This window comes from Jaculus jaculus, chromosome 3 (assembly GCF_020740685.1).
Source record: "Jaculus jaculus isolate mJacJac1 chromosome 3, mJacJac1.mat.Y.cur, whole genome shotgun sequence".
Taxonomy (NCBI): domain Eukaryota; kingdom Metazoa; phylum Chordata; class Mammalia; order Rodentia; family Dipodidae; genus Jaculus; species Jaculus jaculus.
In genome coordinates this window covers 114791394-114808646 of record NC_059104.1, presented here as the reverse complement: position 1 = coordinate 114808646, position 17253 = coordinate 114791394, and the positions used below count along the sequence as shown (strand labels likewise).

Sequence of the window (17253 nt, the reverse complement as noted above, 5' to 3'; positions counted from 1 at the left end):
AAGATAAGACCAAAACTTGCCTACACAATCCAGATTGTCTTTGGCAGAGTGGTAATATATGTCTGCCTTGCATTTTCAGTGGGAATTTCTACAAGAAGGCATCTAGCTCTTAAGAAGGTTAAGTAGAAATAAGGTGTTTTGTTGACCAGTTTGTACCCTCAACCTATCTACAACAGATATTTCAAAAGACTCAAACATTCACATTGTATATAGCTGACTGTGACTTATATGAAGGCTTTCTAAAATACGGTATGTTGTCTATGCCCACCTTGGATTTTCTACTTGTCTTTATAAAACAGTACTTTCAATGTTAAAAATAGAAAATAATTACAAGAATTCGTTTATCTTGTTCCTAAGCATAGATCATCTGTTGAATTTCCTACAGGAAAATAAGTATGCAATACCACATCACTTCAAGTATGTAAATAATTTCTCTCTGCTATTATTTTGGGAAAGAAAAGGCAGTTGGATTTATGACTAAGATAACCCTGTGTGCTCCAAGCAGCTAAGGATGGGAAACACAACTTATGAAAGTTCGTATGATTAGCTCTGGGTTTGCAGCTGTCTGTCCTGGGTGCTCACTATCCCTGCTACCCTCTGTGCCATTCACAAACTGGTCTTATTTTGGGTTTATTTTTAATTATTTATTTGAGAGTGACAGAGAGAGCGAATGGGCACACCAGGGCCTCCAGCCACTGCAGACGAACTCCAGACGCGTGCGCCCCCTTGTGCATCTGGCTAACGTGGGTCCTGGGGAATCGAGCCTTGAACCAGGGTCCTTAGGCTTCACAGGCAAGTGCTTAACTGCTAAGCCATCTCTCCAGCCCCACAAACTGGCCTTTTATACTGACAACTCAGGAAAGTGTCAATAAACCCAGAAGGAGAAGGTAAAATTCTTGATGTGAATCACTAGAAAAACCCTACAGGTTAATCCTGTGGGATATAGAACTAGTTAAAAAGAGTTTCATATACTGGGTTGGGTAGATAGATGGCTCAATGGTCAAAGGTGCTTGCAAAGTTTGATGGTCTGGGTTTAATTCCCTAGTATCCATGTAAAGCCAGATGCACAAAATGATGCATGCATCTGGAGTTATTTGCAGTGATAAGAGGCCCTGGCACATCTCTCCCTCCTTTTACAAATTAATTTATTAAGAATTTTATATGTTTCTATGAATTTTAAATCATGAGACTGTAACAGGCAGAGAGGTTCTGCCCTTATGAGAAAATCAGTTTTGTTTCACTGTCATGTTGCTGGGGAAACACAAGAACATTAAATGCTTTCTGAAGTCTCATGTCCCCCCAGGACCAGAGTTAATAGCAAAGGAAGGATGTACTATTATTTCATAAATCACTTGAAGAAAAAAATCAGGTAAATTGGTTTTCAACTGTGGATCTAGCCCAGTGGTGCAGTGCTTAGTACCATGGGGGAGGCCCAGGATTTAGTCCCAAGGATCACACACTTCAAGAAAGGGGGCCAGGGAGCCGAACCAATCTCAGTGGTACACACCTTCAGTCTCAGCTCTCTGATCCCAGGACTTGGGAGGCAGGTAGAAGGATTGCTTGTGAGTTCAAGGCCAGCCTGGGGCTGCGGAGGGAGTTCCATGTGGGCTTGGGCTAGATTGAGACACTCAATACCCTTCCACCCCCACATGGCTTACAATATGTTAAGTTGAAGTGATTTGTCCATGGCTCCTGTGGAAGTCATAAGTGGGGAGTAAGTTCTTCCTGAGTATAAGAAAGACCGGCAAAGCTTGAACTGAATATTGCCTGTGCTGTGTAAACCTGAGCATCTGCTAGCACTGCCACCAAGCAGACACATCGTTGAAATAAGTGTCTTGGTGAAAGACAAAGTCCATGTTCCATAATAGGAATGTGTATTTTCTCTTAACATTCATAGATGGTCTGTAATGGCCTTAAAGTGACAGGAACTTTTGTCCTTTCTAAGTGTGTAAACTCTTCCTGTTTTCATTCCTTCTACATGCTGAACATTATAAAGAACTCTTCCCAGGCTGGAGAGATGGCTTAGTGGCTAAATCGCTTGCCTACAAAGTTTAAGGCCCCAGGTTCAATTCTCCAGGTCCCACATAATAAGCCAGATGCACATGGTAGCACATATGTCTGGAGTTCATTTGCAATGGATAGAGGCCCTGTTGTGCCCATTCTCTCCCCCTCCTTCCCACCCTCCCTCCCTCTCTTTAATAAGTAAGTCTGGGCTGGAGAGATGGCTTGGCGCTTAAGTGCTTGCCTGTGCAACCTAAGGACCCTGGTTCAAGGCTTTGTTCCCCAGGACCCATCCATGTAAGCCAGATGCACAAGGTGGTGCATGTATCCAGCGTTCATTTGCAGTGGCTGGAGGCCCTGGTGTGCCCATTCTCTCTCTCTCTCTCTCTCTCTCTCTCTCTCTCTCTCTCTCTCTTCCTCTGTCACTGCCAAATAAATAAAACAACAACAAAAAAATAAAATCTTATAAAAAATAAGAACTCTTCCTCAACTCCCATAGACAAGCCACTTAAGACCCTTCCTTAGCCACAGAATGTGACCCTTTCATGCTCTGTTAGAGCTACTGATGGGAAGCTTTCTAGTTCCATTATAGGATAGTTAATAACATAATGTACTACTTTTTCCATTGCTGTGATGGTATACCTGACAAAAGCTACCTAATGAAGGGAGGCTTTATTCTGGATAGTTTGAGGATGCAGTCCATCAAATCAGGGTAGTCACAGTAGAGGGTCCTGAGGTGGCTGCTCACATGGTATCCACAGTCAGGAAGCAGAGATGAATGCTGGTGCCTCTCTCCTTTGATTAGTCAGTGACCCATGCCCGAGGGGTAATGCCACACCCAGAGTTAGGGTGGCTCTTAGCACCTCAACCCAGTCAAGAAATTTCCTCACAGATGTGACCAGAGTTTTGTCTCCTAGGACATTCCAGATCCTGTCAAGTTGACAGTATTAACCACCACACACATGGGATGTCAGGACATTAGTTTGCTGCAAATGATTGAACTCCAGATGCATGTGCCATTTTGTGTATCTGGCTTTTGACGTGGGTAGCAGGGAATTGCATTCTGTCTGACAGGCTTTGCACCTTAAACCACAGAGCCATCTCCTCAGCCCATTTTAAATTGTTTTAAAGATATTTTTTACTTGGTATTTTTATCTCTGGAAGAACAAAAAAGGTGGTTCTGATGTCAATGTTGAATTTTATTTATACTTCCTGTTAGTTGTTCTTTGCCTCTGAATTAGAGGTGAATAAGGAGTGTCCATTAGGGGAAGGAGATTTTTCACTTAAGATTTCAGGCATAACTTTTCCAGGTCTTGCACTCAGAAGAGCTAAGAGGTAGCTAGGAGCGAGCTGGGTGAGCCTGTCTGTTGCAGAAGAAAGGTGGGGGTGGTGAGATGGAAGTCTCATGCTTTTCCTTTTCACGTATTCACATCTTTAATTTTGATGAACCCTCCTCTCCTTTTCGTTCTCTGACCCCAATTAGACCATTCTACCCTCACCCCCCGTATTCTGCCCCTCCACTTATAGATCTACGATACTCTTGCCTTAAGCTCTCCCTTCTCCTCCTCTCATAGCCCCTTTCTACCTCTACTACTGACTTCCTGCAGCTCACATACAGATCCAAAAACCTGAAGCTAGGATCCAAATCTGAGAGAGAACACGAAGTGTTTGACTTTCTGAGCCTGGGTTACCTCACTTAGTATAATCTTTACAAATTGATTCACTTCCTTGCAAATTTTATAATTTCATTTTTCTTTATAACTGAATAAAACTCTATTGTATCAAGTACCACATCTTCATTATTTATCATAAGTTGATGGGCATCTAGGTTGGCTCTGCTTTCTAGCTATTGTGACTTGAACAGCAGTAAACATGGATGAGCAGGAATCTCAGTAGTAATGTGTTGCGTCCTTAGGGTATATCATGGAGGGGCATAGCTGGGTCGTACGGTAGATCTGTTTTGAGCTGTCTTGGAAACCTACGCATGGATTAGGTGCCCTGCTTCTACAGTCACTCACACTAGAGAATTGTTTTCAGAATCAGGTGTTTGTTATCTAATGCAGTGCTCTGTTTGGTTTCAGTCACATTGATCAGACAACAACATGGCAGGACCCCAGGAAGGCCATGCTGTCACAGATGAACGTTGCAGCACCCCCCAGCTCAGCCGTGCAGCAGAACATGATGAGCCCGGCCTCAGGTGAGCTCGATGCCTGGGCGCTGTGGAAACTTGCTTTGGAATATAGTCTTCCATTAAGGAAATGAGAATGAGTGGTGGTATTTTTCTTTGTGATGTCATTTGGAGACTTCTTATTTCAAGATAAAATATATGACCTTATTGAGTCATTAATCTATAAGGAGACCAGTAGATGAAAACCAATAGTTGTTAAAGCTGTGGCTCTGAAGGGGATATTTCAGGTTTCTAGTTTTGTTAATCTTGGCATGTTTATATTTATTTATTTTTTTCCATTCATTTAATGTAATTGATTGATGTACTCTCACTCCAGTCCAGGCTGATCTGGAACTTACTGTGTGGCCCTGGCTGGCTTCAAACTCATTGGAATCCTCTTATCTTGCCTCCTGAGTACTGGGATTATAGGCATAAGCCACCATACTTGGCTCCTTTTTCTTATCTTTTTTCTTTGGGGTAGGATCTCACTGTAGCCCAGGCTGACCTGGAATTCACTATGTAGTCTCAGGGAGGCCTTGAACTCACAGTGATCATCCTACCTTTGCCTCTCAAGTGCTGGGATTGAAGGTGTGGGCCACCATATCTTGTCCCATTTTAATTTTTTTGAGACAAGGTTTCACGTAGACCAGGCCAGCCTCAAACTTGCATCTGGTCTTTCCTTTTTTTTAAAAAATTTTATTTATTTATTTGGAGCGACAGACACAGAGAGAAAGACAGATAGAGGGAGAGAGAGAGAATGGGTGCACCAGGGCTTCTAGCCTCTGCAAACGAACTCCACACGCGTGCGCCCCCTTGTGCATCTGGCTAACATGGGACCTGGGGAACCGAGCCTCGAACCGGGGTCCTTAGGCTTCACAGGCAAGCACTTAACTGCTAAGCCATCTCTCCAGCCCTGGTCTTTCCTTTCTTCTCTTCCTCTCTCCTTCCCTTTCTGCCCTCCCCTGCCATGATTAAGTCATGGGAGTATTAAGCTATACTATGGTGTTCTTAGATTTTTTTGTTTATTTTTGTGTGGAGGTGTTGAGATAGGATTTTGTCCTATAGTCCAGACTGGCCTCAAATTTGCTTTCCTCCTGTCTCTACCTTTTTGGTATTTTGCTGCTATATACCACCCTGTACTATTTAACCTCATTTTGAGGGAGATATTTATATTACTCTGAATGTACCTGGAAGACAGCATCTTGTAGACCCCAAAGCACCTCCCTTACTCCTAGGTCTGGCATGCATCATTAAACACACCACAAAAAAAATGAGCCTGCAGATTGAATTACTTGGGGGATTATAGAAATCTCATTTCTTTCCTCAACATTACAGGTAGTAAGTGTATCTTATAGGGGGAGACATTAAAGGGAATCATGTCATTGTGTAGAGCTTTTACACAGAGGTGCTCAGTGGAAGCTACCTTACTAGTTACATACTTGTTCTACTCTCCTTTGATAGATGGCTCCAAGGTCATGGCTGCCTTGTTATATACCTCGGTGCATATAGGAAGAACTCCCTTCTTCTGAGCTAGATTTCTGATGATTCCTGCCCCTCTGTCACCACTCACTGCTTTTCACCTTTGTTTGGTGCCCTGGTGGGCACATGTCAGCAGCTGGAGGTGGTGCGCTAGTGTCCTCACTGGCTTTTCACTTGCCATTCTAAGCCCTGATAGTTACATGAGTCATGTTGGATTAATAGCTGCACCCCACATTTCTCTAACTGGAGCTCGGAAAGAGGCCTGCAGGGGCCAGAGTGGTGCGGCTGTTGACTGACAGAAAGATCCTGCAACTAGGAGTGTTCGAAGAATTGGAATGCCTTTCTGCCTGGGTGGGTTGAGAAGTTGAATTTTAAAACATTAACTACTGAAACTGAAGAACAGGGCAGAGCTTTGGGTTGACATCATTGTAAATTTACATAATGAAGAATTAATTCCTTAAGTCTGCATTTTAACCCACTACATAATAGGAATATACTTAACATTTTCAGAATCTGTGGTTTATATTGTAAAATTTAATTTAAATTTTTTAAGACGGGCTACAGAGATGGCTTAGCATTTAAAGCACTTGCCTATAAAGCCTAAGGACCCAAGTTTGATTTCCCCAGTACCCACATAAAGCCAGATGCACAAAAGTGGCACATGTATCTGGAGTTCATTTGTAGTGCCTAGAGGGCCTAGTGTACCTATTCTCCTGGCCCCTGTCTTCTTTGTTGGCAAATTAATTGGGAAAAAAATTAAAAATTTTAAAGATGAAAGCCAGGCATGGTGGTACACACCTTTAATTCCAGCACTCAGGAGGCAGAGATAGGTGGATCAATGAGTTTGAGGCCACCCTAAGACTACATAGTGAATTTCAGGTCAGCCTGAGCTAGTAAGACCCTACCTTGAAAAACTTTAAAAAAAAAAAAAAAGGTAAGAATTAATGCAAGTAGTTTGCTGATAATTTTACTTTGTCTATTTTTTGAAATATTTTTAAAGTATTTTTATTTTATTAGGTTTGGCCAGCAAGTGCCTGCATCACTGGGCCATCTCTCCAGCCTATAAATATTTTTATTTATTTAAGACAGAAGAGGCAGAGAGATTATGAGGGTGTGCCAGGGCCTCCTGCCCCTATAAACAAACTCACATGCAACACTTTGTGCATTTGACTTTACGTGGGTACTAGGGAATTAAACCTGGGCCATCAGGGGTACAAGCAAGTGTCTTTTAACTGCTCAGCCATCTTTCCAGCCCATCTACTGTTTTTTAATCATTAATTTTCAAATAAAATGGTTTAGTCAGCCTTGTACTTATGGTCCGCCCACAAGAGATGATTCATGCCATTCAATTTTTCATTCATTATGGTTTGGATGTATACCTTGGAAACAGTAACCAACACCTCATTAAGTTAACCCTTATTTTGGAAGATTAGGCATTTTGTAGCTAAGTGGGTTCGTTGTGATTCTTTAGAGCATTGGCTATTTTTTTTTAATTCTGAGAATATACAATTATATTCCTATTATATTTTCTTTCATTGTTATTATTATTATTTATTTTTCCAAGATAGTCTCTAGTCCAAGGCTGACCTGGAACTCATTGGAACTAGCAGCAATCCTACCTTTTCCTCCCCAGGGAGTGTTGGGATGAAAGGCATTTGCCACCATACCCAGCTTCCTGTTATATTTCCTGATGGTCTAAAAAAAATTGGGCACAAAATTACATTTAGAATCATGGGAACTATACTCTTTCACTGCTGGGGAGCAAACCTAGAGCCTTACTCATACTAAGTATGGGTTCTATCACTGAGACATGTGGCCAGCTCCAAGGAACTATAATCTTTTTAAAATATTTATTTACTTATTTGCAAGGTGTGTGTGGTGGGGAGAATGTTGGTGTGCCAGGGCCTCCAGCCACTGCATTAGAACTCCTGACCTTGTGCCTGCTTGTGTCACCTTGTGTGTCTGGCTTACGTAGGACCTTGAGAGTTGAGCATGTGTCCTGAGGCTTCACTGGCAAGCATCTTAACTGCTAAGTCATCTCTCTAGCCCAGTCTTCTATTATTTTTAATAGTGATCCAATCTTATGTCCAATTCAAAGATTTTGTAAAATCTCATTTCTTTGAATAAGTCTGATTTGACTTACCAAAAATGATTTCAGTTTAATATATTTCTCCAATCTTGGTTCAAAATATGAAGTTAGAAATGCTGTATTTCTTCAGTATAAGTCTATCAGGCTAATTTCCTAATTACGTAAATGAGAAAGAACTCTAGTGCACAAGTTAGGGTTTTGGAACCAAGGCTTAATCAGAGCCTCTGAAGACCGCTTGTTTGCATTGTAACTCTACTATTAAATTGACAAGCAAATAACAGTGGATTTTATGAAAAGAATTTGAAAATAGAGATGACACCTTCAAAAAAGTTTGAATAATTATTGAATAAAATCAATTATAGTTGATAATGGCTACATTTTTATCATACAGATATGCATCTATAAGTGCATGCTATTAAGTTTGGTGATTGCATCTTTCCAGTTATAGGTATATTTAACTTGTATCTGTAAGTAATATACCCTAATTTAGTAGCTTTTCAAACAGATTTTAAAAAATATTTTACATTTCATTTATTTATTTGAGAGAGAGAATGAGAATGAATATGGCCACACTAGGGCCTCTAGCCACTGCAAACGAACTCCAGATGCATGCACCACCTTGTCATCTGGCTTACGTGGGTCCTGGGGAATTGAACCAAGGTCCTTTGGCTTTGCAGATAACCGCCTTAACCAATAGGCCATCTCCCCAGCCCCCAATAGTTGTTTTTTATTGTTTTTTTTTCCCCCAAGGTGGGGTTTCACTCTAGCCCAGACAGACCTGAAATTCATTATGGAGTCTCAGGGTGGCCTCAAACTCACAGCGACCCTTTCTACCTCTTCCTCCTGAGTGCTGGGATTAAAGGTGTCCGTCCGCTACCATACCTGGCTAGCTTTTTTTTTTTTTTTTTTAATGAGAGAGACTTGGCATGCCGGGGCCTCCATCCACTGCAATTAAACTTCACGTGTGTGCGCCACCTTGTATACATGTGTGCCCTTGCACACTTGTGTTATTTTGTGCATCTGGCTTACATGGGACCTGGAGAATTGAATATGGGTCCTTAGGCTTCACAAGTAAGCACCTTAACCGCTAAGCCATCTCTTCAGCCCATTCCCCCCCCCCCCGAAATAGGGTCTCACTTTAGCCCAGGCTGACATGGAATTCACTATGTAGTCTCAGGCTGGCCTCGAATTCACAGTGATCCTCCTACCTCTGTCTCCAAGTGCTGGGATTAAAGGTGAGCACCACCCCACCCAGCAGAGGGAGAGAGAATGGACGCACAAGGTCCTGCAGCCACTGCAAATGAACTCCAGACTTAAGTGCCACGCTGTGCATCTGGCTTTAGTGGGCAAGTGCCTTAACCACTTAGCCATCTCTCCAGCCCATTTAATAGCTTTTTAAAACTACTTCTCTCTTTATTTTTTTTTTTTGTTGTTGTTTATTTATTTACTTGAGAGTGACAGAGAGAGAGAGGGAGGGAGAATGGGTATATCAGGGCCTCTAGCCACTGCATATGAACACCACATGCATTTGGCTTACGTGGGTACTGGGGAATCAAGCCTCGAACTGGTGTCCTTAGACTTCACAGGAAAGCACTTAACCACTAAACCATCTCTCCAGCACACTTAATAGCTTTTTTGATGTGTGCTTTTGATCTTTATAAAATAGTTCTGTTCTTGCTGAGACATAGGTAAACAATCAGTAATTTTTTGTGTTCCATGTTAGATAAGAAAGAAGTGGGGCTGGAGAGATGGCTTAGCGGTTAAGTCACTTGCCTGCACAGCGTAAAGACCCAGGTTCTATTCCCCAGGACCTACACAAGCCAGGTGCACAAGGGGGCACTGGAATTCATTTTACGGTGGCTTGAGGTCCCTAGGCATATCCATTCCCTCCCTCCCCCTCTCTCTCTCAAAATAATAAATGTTAAAAAAAAGAAGTGGGAACAAAATAGCTACTGCTTCTGTGTCCCTGTTTGGGAATATTTGTGAAAAAATTTAATAGTAGTCTGTTAACGCTGACCCATAAGAGTAATGGTTACCTTCCCTCTCTTTTTTCCCCCTCCCCTCTTTTCTCCTCCCTTTCTGTCCCCTTCACTCTTCTCTTGTCAGTTTTGTCTTCCCTGTTTTCTTCTCCCCTCTTCTTTTCTCTCTTCTCTCCCTCCTTGCCCCTCCGCTTTCTTTCCCCTCCCCTTTAAGGCAATGTCTGACAATGTGTAGACTAGGCTAGCCTCAAATTTGAAACAATCCTTCCTGTGCCTCCTGAGTATTGGAAGATTAATGAATCTTAAAAGTCAAGAAAAGTTATTCTGTTATGTTTAGAAATAAGTAGTTGGGTCAAAAAGCAGGTCACTGTTTAGGATTATTAAAAATCCAAAAGGCTGTGATTTACATTAAACAAGATCATTCTAACAATTCAAAGCCAGTCATTAAATTTATGCTTTAAGGTGAGATATTCTTGACATTTAGTCCAGGTATGGTGTTACACACCTTTAATCCCAGGATTTGGGAGGCAAAGATAGGATCACTGTGTATTTGAGGCCAGCTAGTGACTACAGAGTGAATATGAGGTCAGCCATGCTTGAGTGAGACCCTACCTGGTAAAAAAAGAAAATAAATTATGAAATATTATTGAAAAATTATTAAAATATCTATTGCCTGATTCTCTAGTCTACCACTGCAGCACTTTAATATTTCTGCATATGAGAAACTGCATAGAATGCTTCGGAAATAGCTCCCGGTGATGGGGAAATGCCCTGTGGGTCATGAAGGGAGTGCACGTTAGAGGAGTGTGCCTTGCACCTTCATGGCAAGCAAAGACATTCACAAACACGCAGTGCAAGGAGCATCAGGCTTTCTGTGCTTGCCTTTTGTATATGCTGCTCTTCTGCCAGGCAAGGGAGACCACGTGGCACAGAGCCATTGTCACCAAGAAATGGGAATACACTGGAGATGTAGAAGTGGCAAGACAAACGATAAGGGTCTTACCTTTAAACAACATAGAAGGAAACAATGGGTTGATGGTTCATATGGCTTAGCAGTTAAGGTGTTTGCCTATGAAGCCTAAGGACCCTGGTTCGATTCCCCAGGACCCACAAGGGGTCAGATGCACAAGGGGTTGCATGCGTCTGAAGTTCCGTTTGTATGGTGGGAGGTCCTGGCGTGCCCATTCTCTTTGTCTCTTCTTCTGTCTCTCTCTCTCAAATAAATAAATAAAATATTTTTTAGAAAGTGTTTGCTACATAAGAATGACTGTGCTCCTGTTACCCCATCTCTGGGGAGGGGAGCATAGAAGGATCCCTGGGGTTGAGCTCCAAGTTCAATGAGAGAGCCTGTCTCAAAACTAAAGCGGAGAGGAATTGAAGAAGACACCTGACATCCATCTCTGAACTACATTTCCACAGGGATAAAAAGCCCAGAGGGGAGGGCTGAGGATGTGTGATGCCATAACGCTGCTTCACAGGCCATAGGTGCTGGTGATGCCTACTTTATGATGCCTACTTCATATACCAGAGACAGCTCAGAAAGGGTGAAGGCTCGGGGCTCCCAGAGTCAGGTGAGCCTGGGTTTGAACCCTACTAGTCACTGCCTATGAGATCTTTTACTTCTCAACTTGAAGTAGGAATTCTCTTAGAAGACATGTTACAACAACAGTTAGTGACACTGAACTCACAGCCATTGTACAGATTAAGTGAGAATCTGTTATCATAAAACCCATGCATAGTTAAAGATGATTGTTCGTAGTGCTGTATGGTAGCTTGCTTACATGGTGTGCAAGTAAATGTGATCTGATAAGTTAAGGTTACAATTTAAACAATTTGTGATGTATAGTAATACTATAGCTAGTATTACTTCTTTAAAATTTACAATTTGGGCTAAGCAGTGAAGGCACTTGTCCAAGTTCGATTTCCCCATTACCCACCTAAACCCAGACGCACTAAGTGGCGCACACATATGGAGTTCCCTTAAAATGGCTGGGGCCCCTGCCACGCCCATTCACTGTCTCTCCTCTCCCTTTGCTTGCCAATAAATAAAAAAAGATATTTTTAAAAAGAATTTGAAATATTTTGTGGGGGCAGTGTTTAGCTCTGTGACTTTATGGGACTAGATGTAGCCCAGCTCAGTGCTGCATTAACTTGAGAATTAAGATATTCAGAAGAATGATCTCAAATGTCTTCATTGACTTACCAGCTTGGTTACTTGAGGTGAGGCACCATCCTGTGTCCTCTTGGCTTTCCTTAACCTTAACCTTCCTTAACCTTAAATTAACTTTCCTTAACCTTTGGAAGCAAAGGGATACAAGTAGAAATTTGAGATTCTCCAGTTCTTCTGACCTGATCTGTAGAGCTGTGAACTTTAGGCCAACCAGGACTACATAGTGAGTTCCAGACCAGCATAAAAACAAACAAGAAATGAGCCAGACATAGTATTATGTGCCTTTAATCCCAGCAGTTGGAAGGCTGAGGGAGGAGGATTATCGTGGGTTCTAGGCCAGTCTGAGACTACATAACAAAGTCCTGATCAGCCTGGGCTAGAATGAGTTCCTACCTTGAAAAACTTTAAAAAAACAAAACAAAACAACAACAAAAGAGCAAGAACAAAAAAACCACTTCCAAGTAAAAGAATATGTTAGAAATCTTTGAAGCTAAAGCTCATGTGAATTCTAACAGTTACTAAGATGTCAGTGTAAAAAAACCCAACTGGAAAAAGGAATGTCGACATGTCTTTTTAAATAAATGTGTATTTGTTTATTTGAATGGGTGCACTAGGGCCTCTAGCCACTGCAAATGAACTCCAGGCACATGCACCACTTTGTAATCTGGTGCAACATGGACATTGGGGAATCAAACTTGGGTCCTTAGGCTTTGCAGGCAAGTGACCCACCTGCTAAGGCATTTCTCTAGCTTGTAGGTATGTCTTTTAACCAGCATATTAACTTGGAAGAGAAAAAGGATATTTGTTAAAGAATATAAGGGGAAGATTTTACTAAAATTAGATAATGTGACTTAAAAATAAGAATGTCGCCATTAAACTTTCCTTCACTATTATTGTAGATTCTTGAAATTGTTGCTCAGCTTTGGAGAGCGTGAAAGAGATTAAATTATTTACATTTAAGGACCAAATCAAATAAATGCCTGTTTTATTTCTTCTCTTGATAAGTGCCGGGATATTATTTTTGTCTTTCCCACTGATTTATAAGTCCTTCTGGTACTCTTTTGCTACAATAATTGTGTGACTCATAGAAGGAGTATTTGTGTGAAAGATTAAGATGCTAAATTCTTCAAAAAATGCTATCAAGGCTACCATATAAAGACAGCATAAGTGAAATGGAATACATCCTGCCACAACAGTCAATGTTTAAGAATATATTTTCTTTTATCTTAATAAGGTTAGTAAGGTGGTAAAACTTAGCTTTAGGTTAAAGTTTGTTGTTTTCTTCTAAGAAGAGTAAAGGATAAGAGGGTGGTTTAACTTTGTTTAATTATGAGAGAGAAATAAGCAGAGAGAGATAGAGATAGAACGGTGTGCCATGGCCTCTAGCCACTGCAAACGGACTCCAGATGCATGCGCCACCTGGTGCATCTTGCTTACTTGGGTCCTGGGGAATTGAACCTGGGCCCTTTGGCTTTGTAGGCAAGAGACTTACCCACTAAGCCATCTCTCTCTAGCCCATAGGTAAAAACATTAATGAAAAGTGATTGTTTTCTTTGAGCAGTCTGAAGTCTCAATGAGCATTTTGCTTTTTATTCATTCAGAAAACACAGTTTACTACGTAAACCTATCCCACTCCCAACTCCAAGCAGTAGGAAGTCTGGAGAGCTGCCTGTTCCCGGGTTTTTTCTGGGTGTACTTGGCCTTCTAGGAAGTCCCTTTAAGTGTAACGTGACAAACATGAATGAGTTTTGACAGTCTTTTTGAGACAACTGGAGTTTTTCTTTAGAAATCATGCTTTCAACAAATCTCAAATGCCTTCCTTTCTGTGAGGAAGTGTGGTGACCATCTGGATTGCAGAACCAAGATAGGCTTTTTTTTTTAAATTTAATTTTATATTTAACAGGTTATAGGCTTTTTTTTTTTTAAATCCCCTAGTCTCTGTTCCTGTCTTCCTGGGGCCCTCTTCAGTGGGGTTATGATATTCGCTGTGGGGTCATGAACTCAGTCAGTCCCTGTGGAGTAGCAAGGGAACCACAGCTCAGGGTATTATGTACTCTGTCCCTCTACCCACTCTGTCCCTCTTACAGTGTTTCTGCCCCTTCTTCAGCAATGTTCCTTGAGCCATGGCAAGCCTGTTGTCAGTCAGATTTAGTGTTGAGTTCTTCTTAACCCCTAGATTTCTGCTTTGATGGTTTTGAATGATCACTGTATCTGTTGCCATTGCCCTGGAGCTGGTTGTCAAGGCTAGCAGTAACCAGTATTCATGGCACAGCTTACTCTGCAATTTCTCCTGGTAGAGTGGCTCCTGTGGTGGTGGACAATCTGATATTTTCTTATCTTAGCATAGTTTTCAGCTTTCCTCTTTTCTCTGTCCTCACTGACCTTCCCCAGGTTTGTTTGCTCCTAGGGAGCTAATGTAGAATGGTGTCTAGCTGTCGTGCAGCTTAGCTGAGATAGGCCTTTCTATATAGTGGTAGCAGTAGAGAAAGTAGAAGGAAGATGGGTATCAGTGGAGAGAAGGACATGCAGGGAGGTCTTCTTTAAGAAAGCAGAGAGGTCTGTTCATTCCCTCCCTTGGGACTGAAGACTCACTGTGTGCCTTGTCTTCTGTTCATTAGCCAATGAAACCAAAACATTTCTTTTTGTTTAATACTTTTTTTTGAGGCAAGTCCATAGATTGCCTCTTTTTTATGCGAGAGTAAGAGAGAAAGTGTGTGTGTGTGTGTGTGTGTGTGTGTGTGTGTGTGTGTAAAATATTGGTATGCCAGGTCCTCCAGCCACTGCAGTCGAACTCCAGTTGTGTGCGCCCCCTTGTGTGCATGTGTAACCTTGCATGTTGTGTCACTGCATCTGGCTTGCGTGGGAACCGGAGAGTTGAACATTAGGCTTTGCAGGCAAGTAAGTATCTTAACTGCTAAGCCATCTCTCCAGCCCAAACGTTTTTTTGTTTGTTTTGTTCTTTGAGGTAGGGTGTCTATCCTAGGCTGACTTGGAGCTCACTGTGTAGTCTCAGGGTGGTCTCGAACTCATAGTGATCCTCCTACCTCTGCCTTCCAGAACGCAAATCCAAGGTAGAAGGATTGATGTGAGCTGAAGGCCAGCCTGAGACTACATCTTGAATTCTAGGGCCATCAAAGCTAGAGTGAGGCCCTGCCTGGGGGGAAAAATACCCAAAATATATAAATATATATATATAAATATATATATATATATATATATATATATATTGGCACGTGTGCATTTCTGTGGAAGCTATAGACCTCCATGTTGGTTAGGTGTCTTTCTCAGTCCTTCTCTGCCTCATTTTTTATTTTACTTATTGAGAGGGTAGGGAGATTATGCATACACTAGGGCTTTCTACCAATGCAAACAAACTCTAGATGCATGGGACAAGTAGTGCATCTGGCTTTACATGTGTGCTGGGGAACTGGGCCCAGGTCTTCAGACTTATAAGCAAGCACCTTTAACTTCTGAGTCGTCTCTCTAGCCCCTTTACCTCATTTTTTAAGACAGGATCTCCTGGATCCTGGAACTCACTGATAGGCAAAAGTAGCTCCCCATAAGCTTCAGGGGTCCTCTTGTCTCCTCTTCCACAGCACTGGGATTGCTGGCGTTTGAGTGGTACTGGAGGTCTAACCAGGAGGTCCTCAAGCTTGGACAGCAAATATTTTCTGCTTCCTCTTCCCATCTCCAAGCGGAGCTCCTTTGCAATGTATAGAGAAGTCACCTAGGGATTTGTTGAGATGAAGGTTCTTATTCAAGCCTAGTATAGTGGAGCACACTTTTACTCCCAACACTCTGTTACTGGTGGTTCCTGGGATGCTGAAGTGAAAGACTCTAACAGTTTACATGAAAAGCCTCAAAATTATTACAAGAAATCTTTACTGAGCTGGTGCCTGGTTATGCTGGGCATGGTGGAACATGCTTTTAATCCCAGCATTGGCAAGGCAGAAATAGGAAGATTGCCTTGACCTGGGATGACAGACCAAGTTAGCCTAGGCCAGAATGTGACCCTACCATGGGAAAAAAAAATCCAAACAAGTCTAATTGAGTACAGCATTTATTTTGTTTGTCATGCAGAGAATTGAATTCGGCCTTGTGCATACTGAGAGCTACCCTCTAGCCTGAGATCTGCTTTATTACTAGTATTTTAGGATCGAATAGAACTTCAACTAAGTGTCTTAATATATCAGAATGACTCTGTGATCTTACTTGATCCTATTTACTATAAAACCCTGAGAAAAAATATTTAATTTTTTTCTGAAACCTTTGACTGAAAAAAAATAAAGCCACAGACCAAGACTCTCAAATACTCCGACTTCAACGAGACTAGTCATTCTTTCCACAAGTTCTTAAGAGCAAGTTCTTAATTATTTTAGCTCAACAGAGTTTGAGTTTGTTTGGTAGCACTGCTAAGCCCTGGGGATACCAAAAAAAAAGATATATACTTCAAGAGCTTAAAGTCTACTGACAAGCAAGGCTGGTAGGCAAATGATTTGGGTTCAGTGAGGCCCCTTCTCTGAAGGTGGTATTAGCATAGGGCTCGGGGTACACAGTGTGCCAGTGAAGCAAATGCTGGGAAGCAGGCAGGATTCCAACCTAAGCCTTCAGATGTGTGTTCCAGCGTTTCATTTCGTCTACCACTACTGCGCCTTGTGATCAGGAAGAAAGGGCACATCATTTGTTCCAGGAGTTTGGTGCCAAAATCTTGTAGTGATCTATAAGACCTTAAGTGAGCAATTGAGGGTGGGACTGTGGGCTGACAGACAGCTTCTTGGGCATCTGTTAGTCTATAGCATTTTCCCAACAGCATGTTTATATTTTAGATTCTGACTTCCAGGCCTGCACACAAAAATGCCACGACTCAGGAAGTTGGAGCAAAAGTATTTCTTTAAGCCAGGCGTGGTGGCACACGCCTTTAATCCCAGCACTCGGGAGGCAGAGGTAGGAGTTCGAAGCAACCCTGAGAATACAGAGTGAATACCAGGTCAGCCTGTCTAGAGTGAGACTCTACTTCGGGGGAGGGGAGGACATATAAATAAATAAATAAATAAATAAATTTATATATATATATATGTAATCCCAGCACTCAGGAGGCAGAGATAGGAGGATAACCGTGAGTTCGAAGCAACCCTGAGAATGAATACAGAGTGAATTCCAGGTCAGCTTGTGCTAGAGTGAAACTACCTTGAGGCTATATACCGTAAACCCAGGTGTTCATGGCCAGCCTAAGGCAACATAACTAGACCCTGTCTTAAAATGCAGAGAATGAGCTTCACACTGAGTGCTTGGTACTTTGTTCAGTTTCTCCCTGAGAAAAAGTGATTACCATGGAAGCCAGAATAAAAATCTATCTTTAGCCAAAATT

The 17253-nt window shown here is 41.9% G+C and overlaps 1 protein-coding gene across 8 annotated transcripts in view; it reads left to right on the top strand.

Moving 5' to 3' along the window:
• Positions 1–17253, top strand: part of Yap1 (Yes1 associated transcriptional regulator) — a 116583-nt gene that overhangs the window by 47764 nt on the left and 51566 nt on the right. For all 8 annotated transcript variants that reach the window (XM_045145337.1, XM_045145335.1, XM_045145336.1 and 5 more), the window contains exon 3: positions 4083–4198. In XM_045145337.1, coding sequence (XP_045001272.1) covers positions 4083–4198 — 116 coding nt within the window. The remainder of the gene's footprint in view (positions 1–4082; positions 4199–17253) is intronic.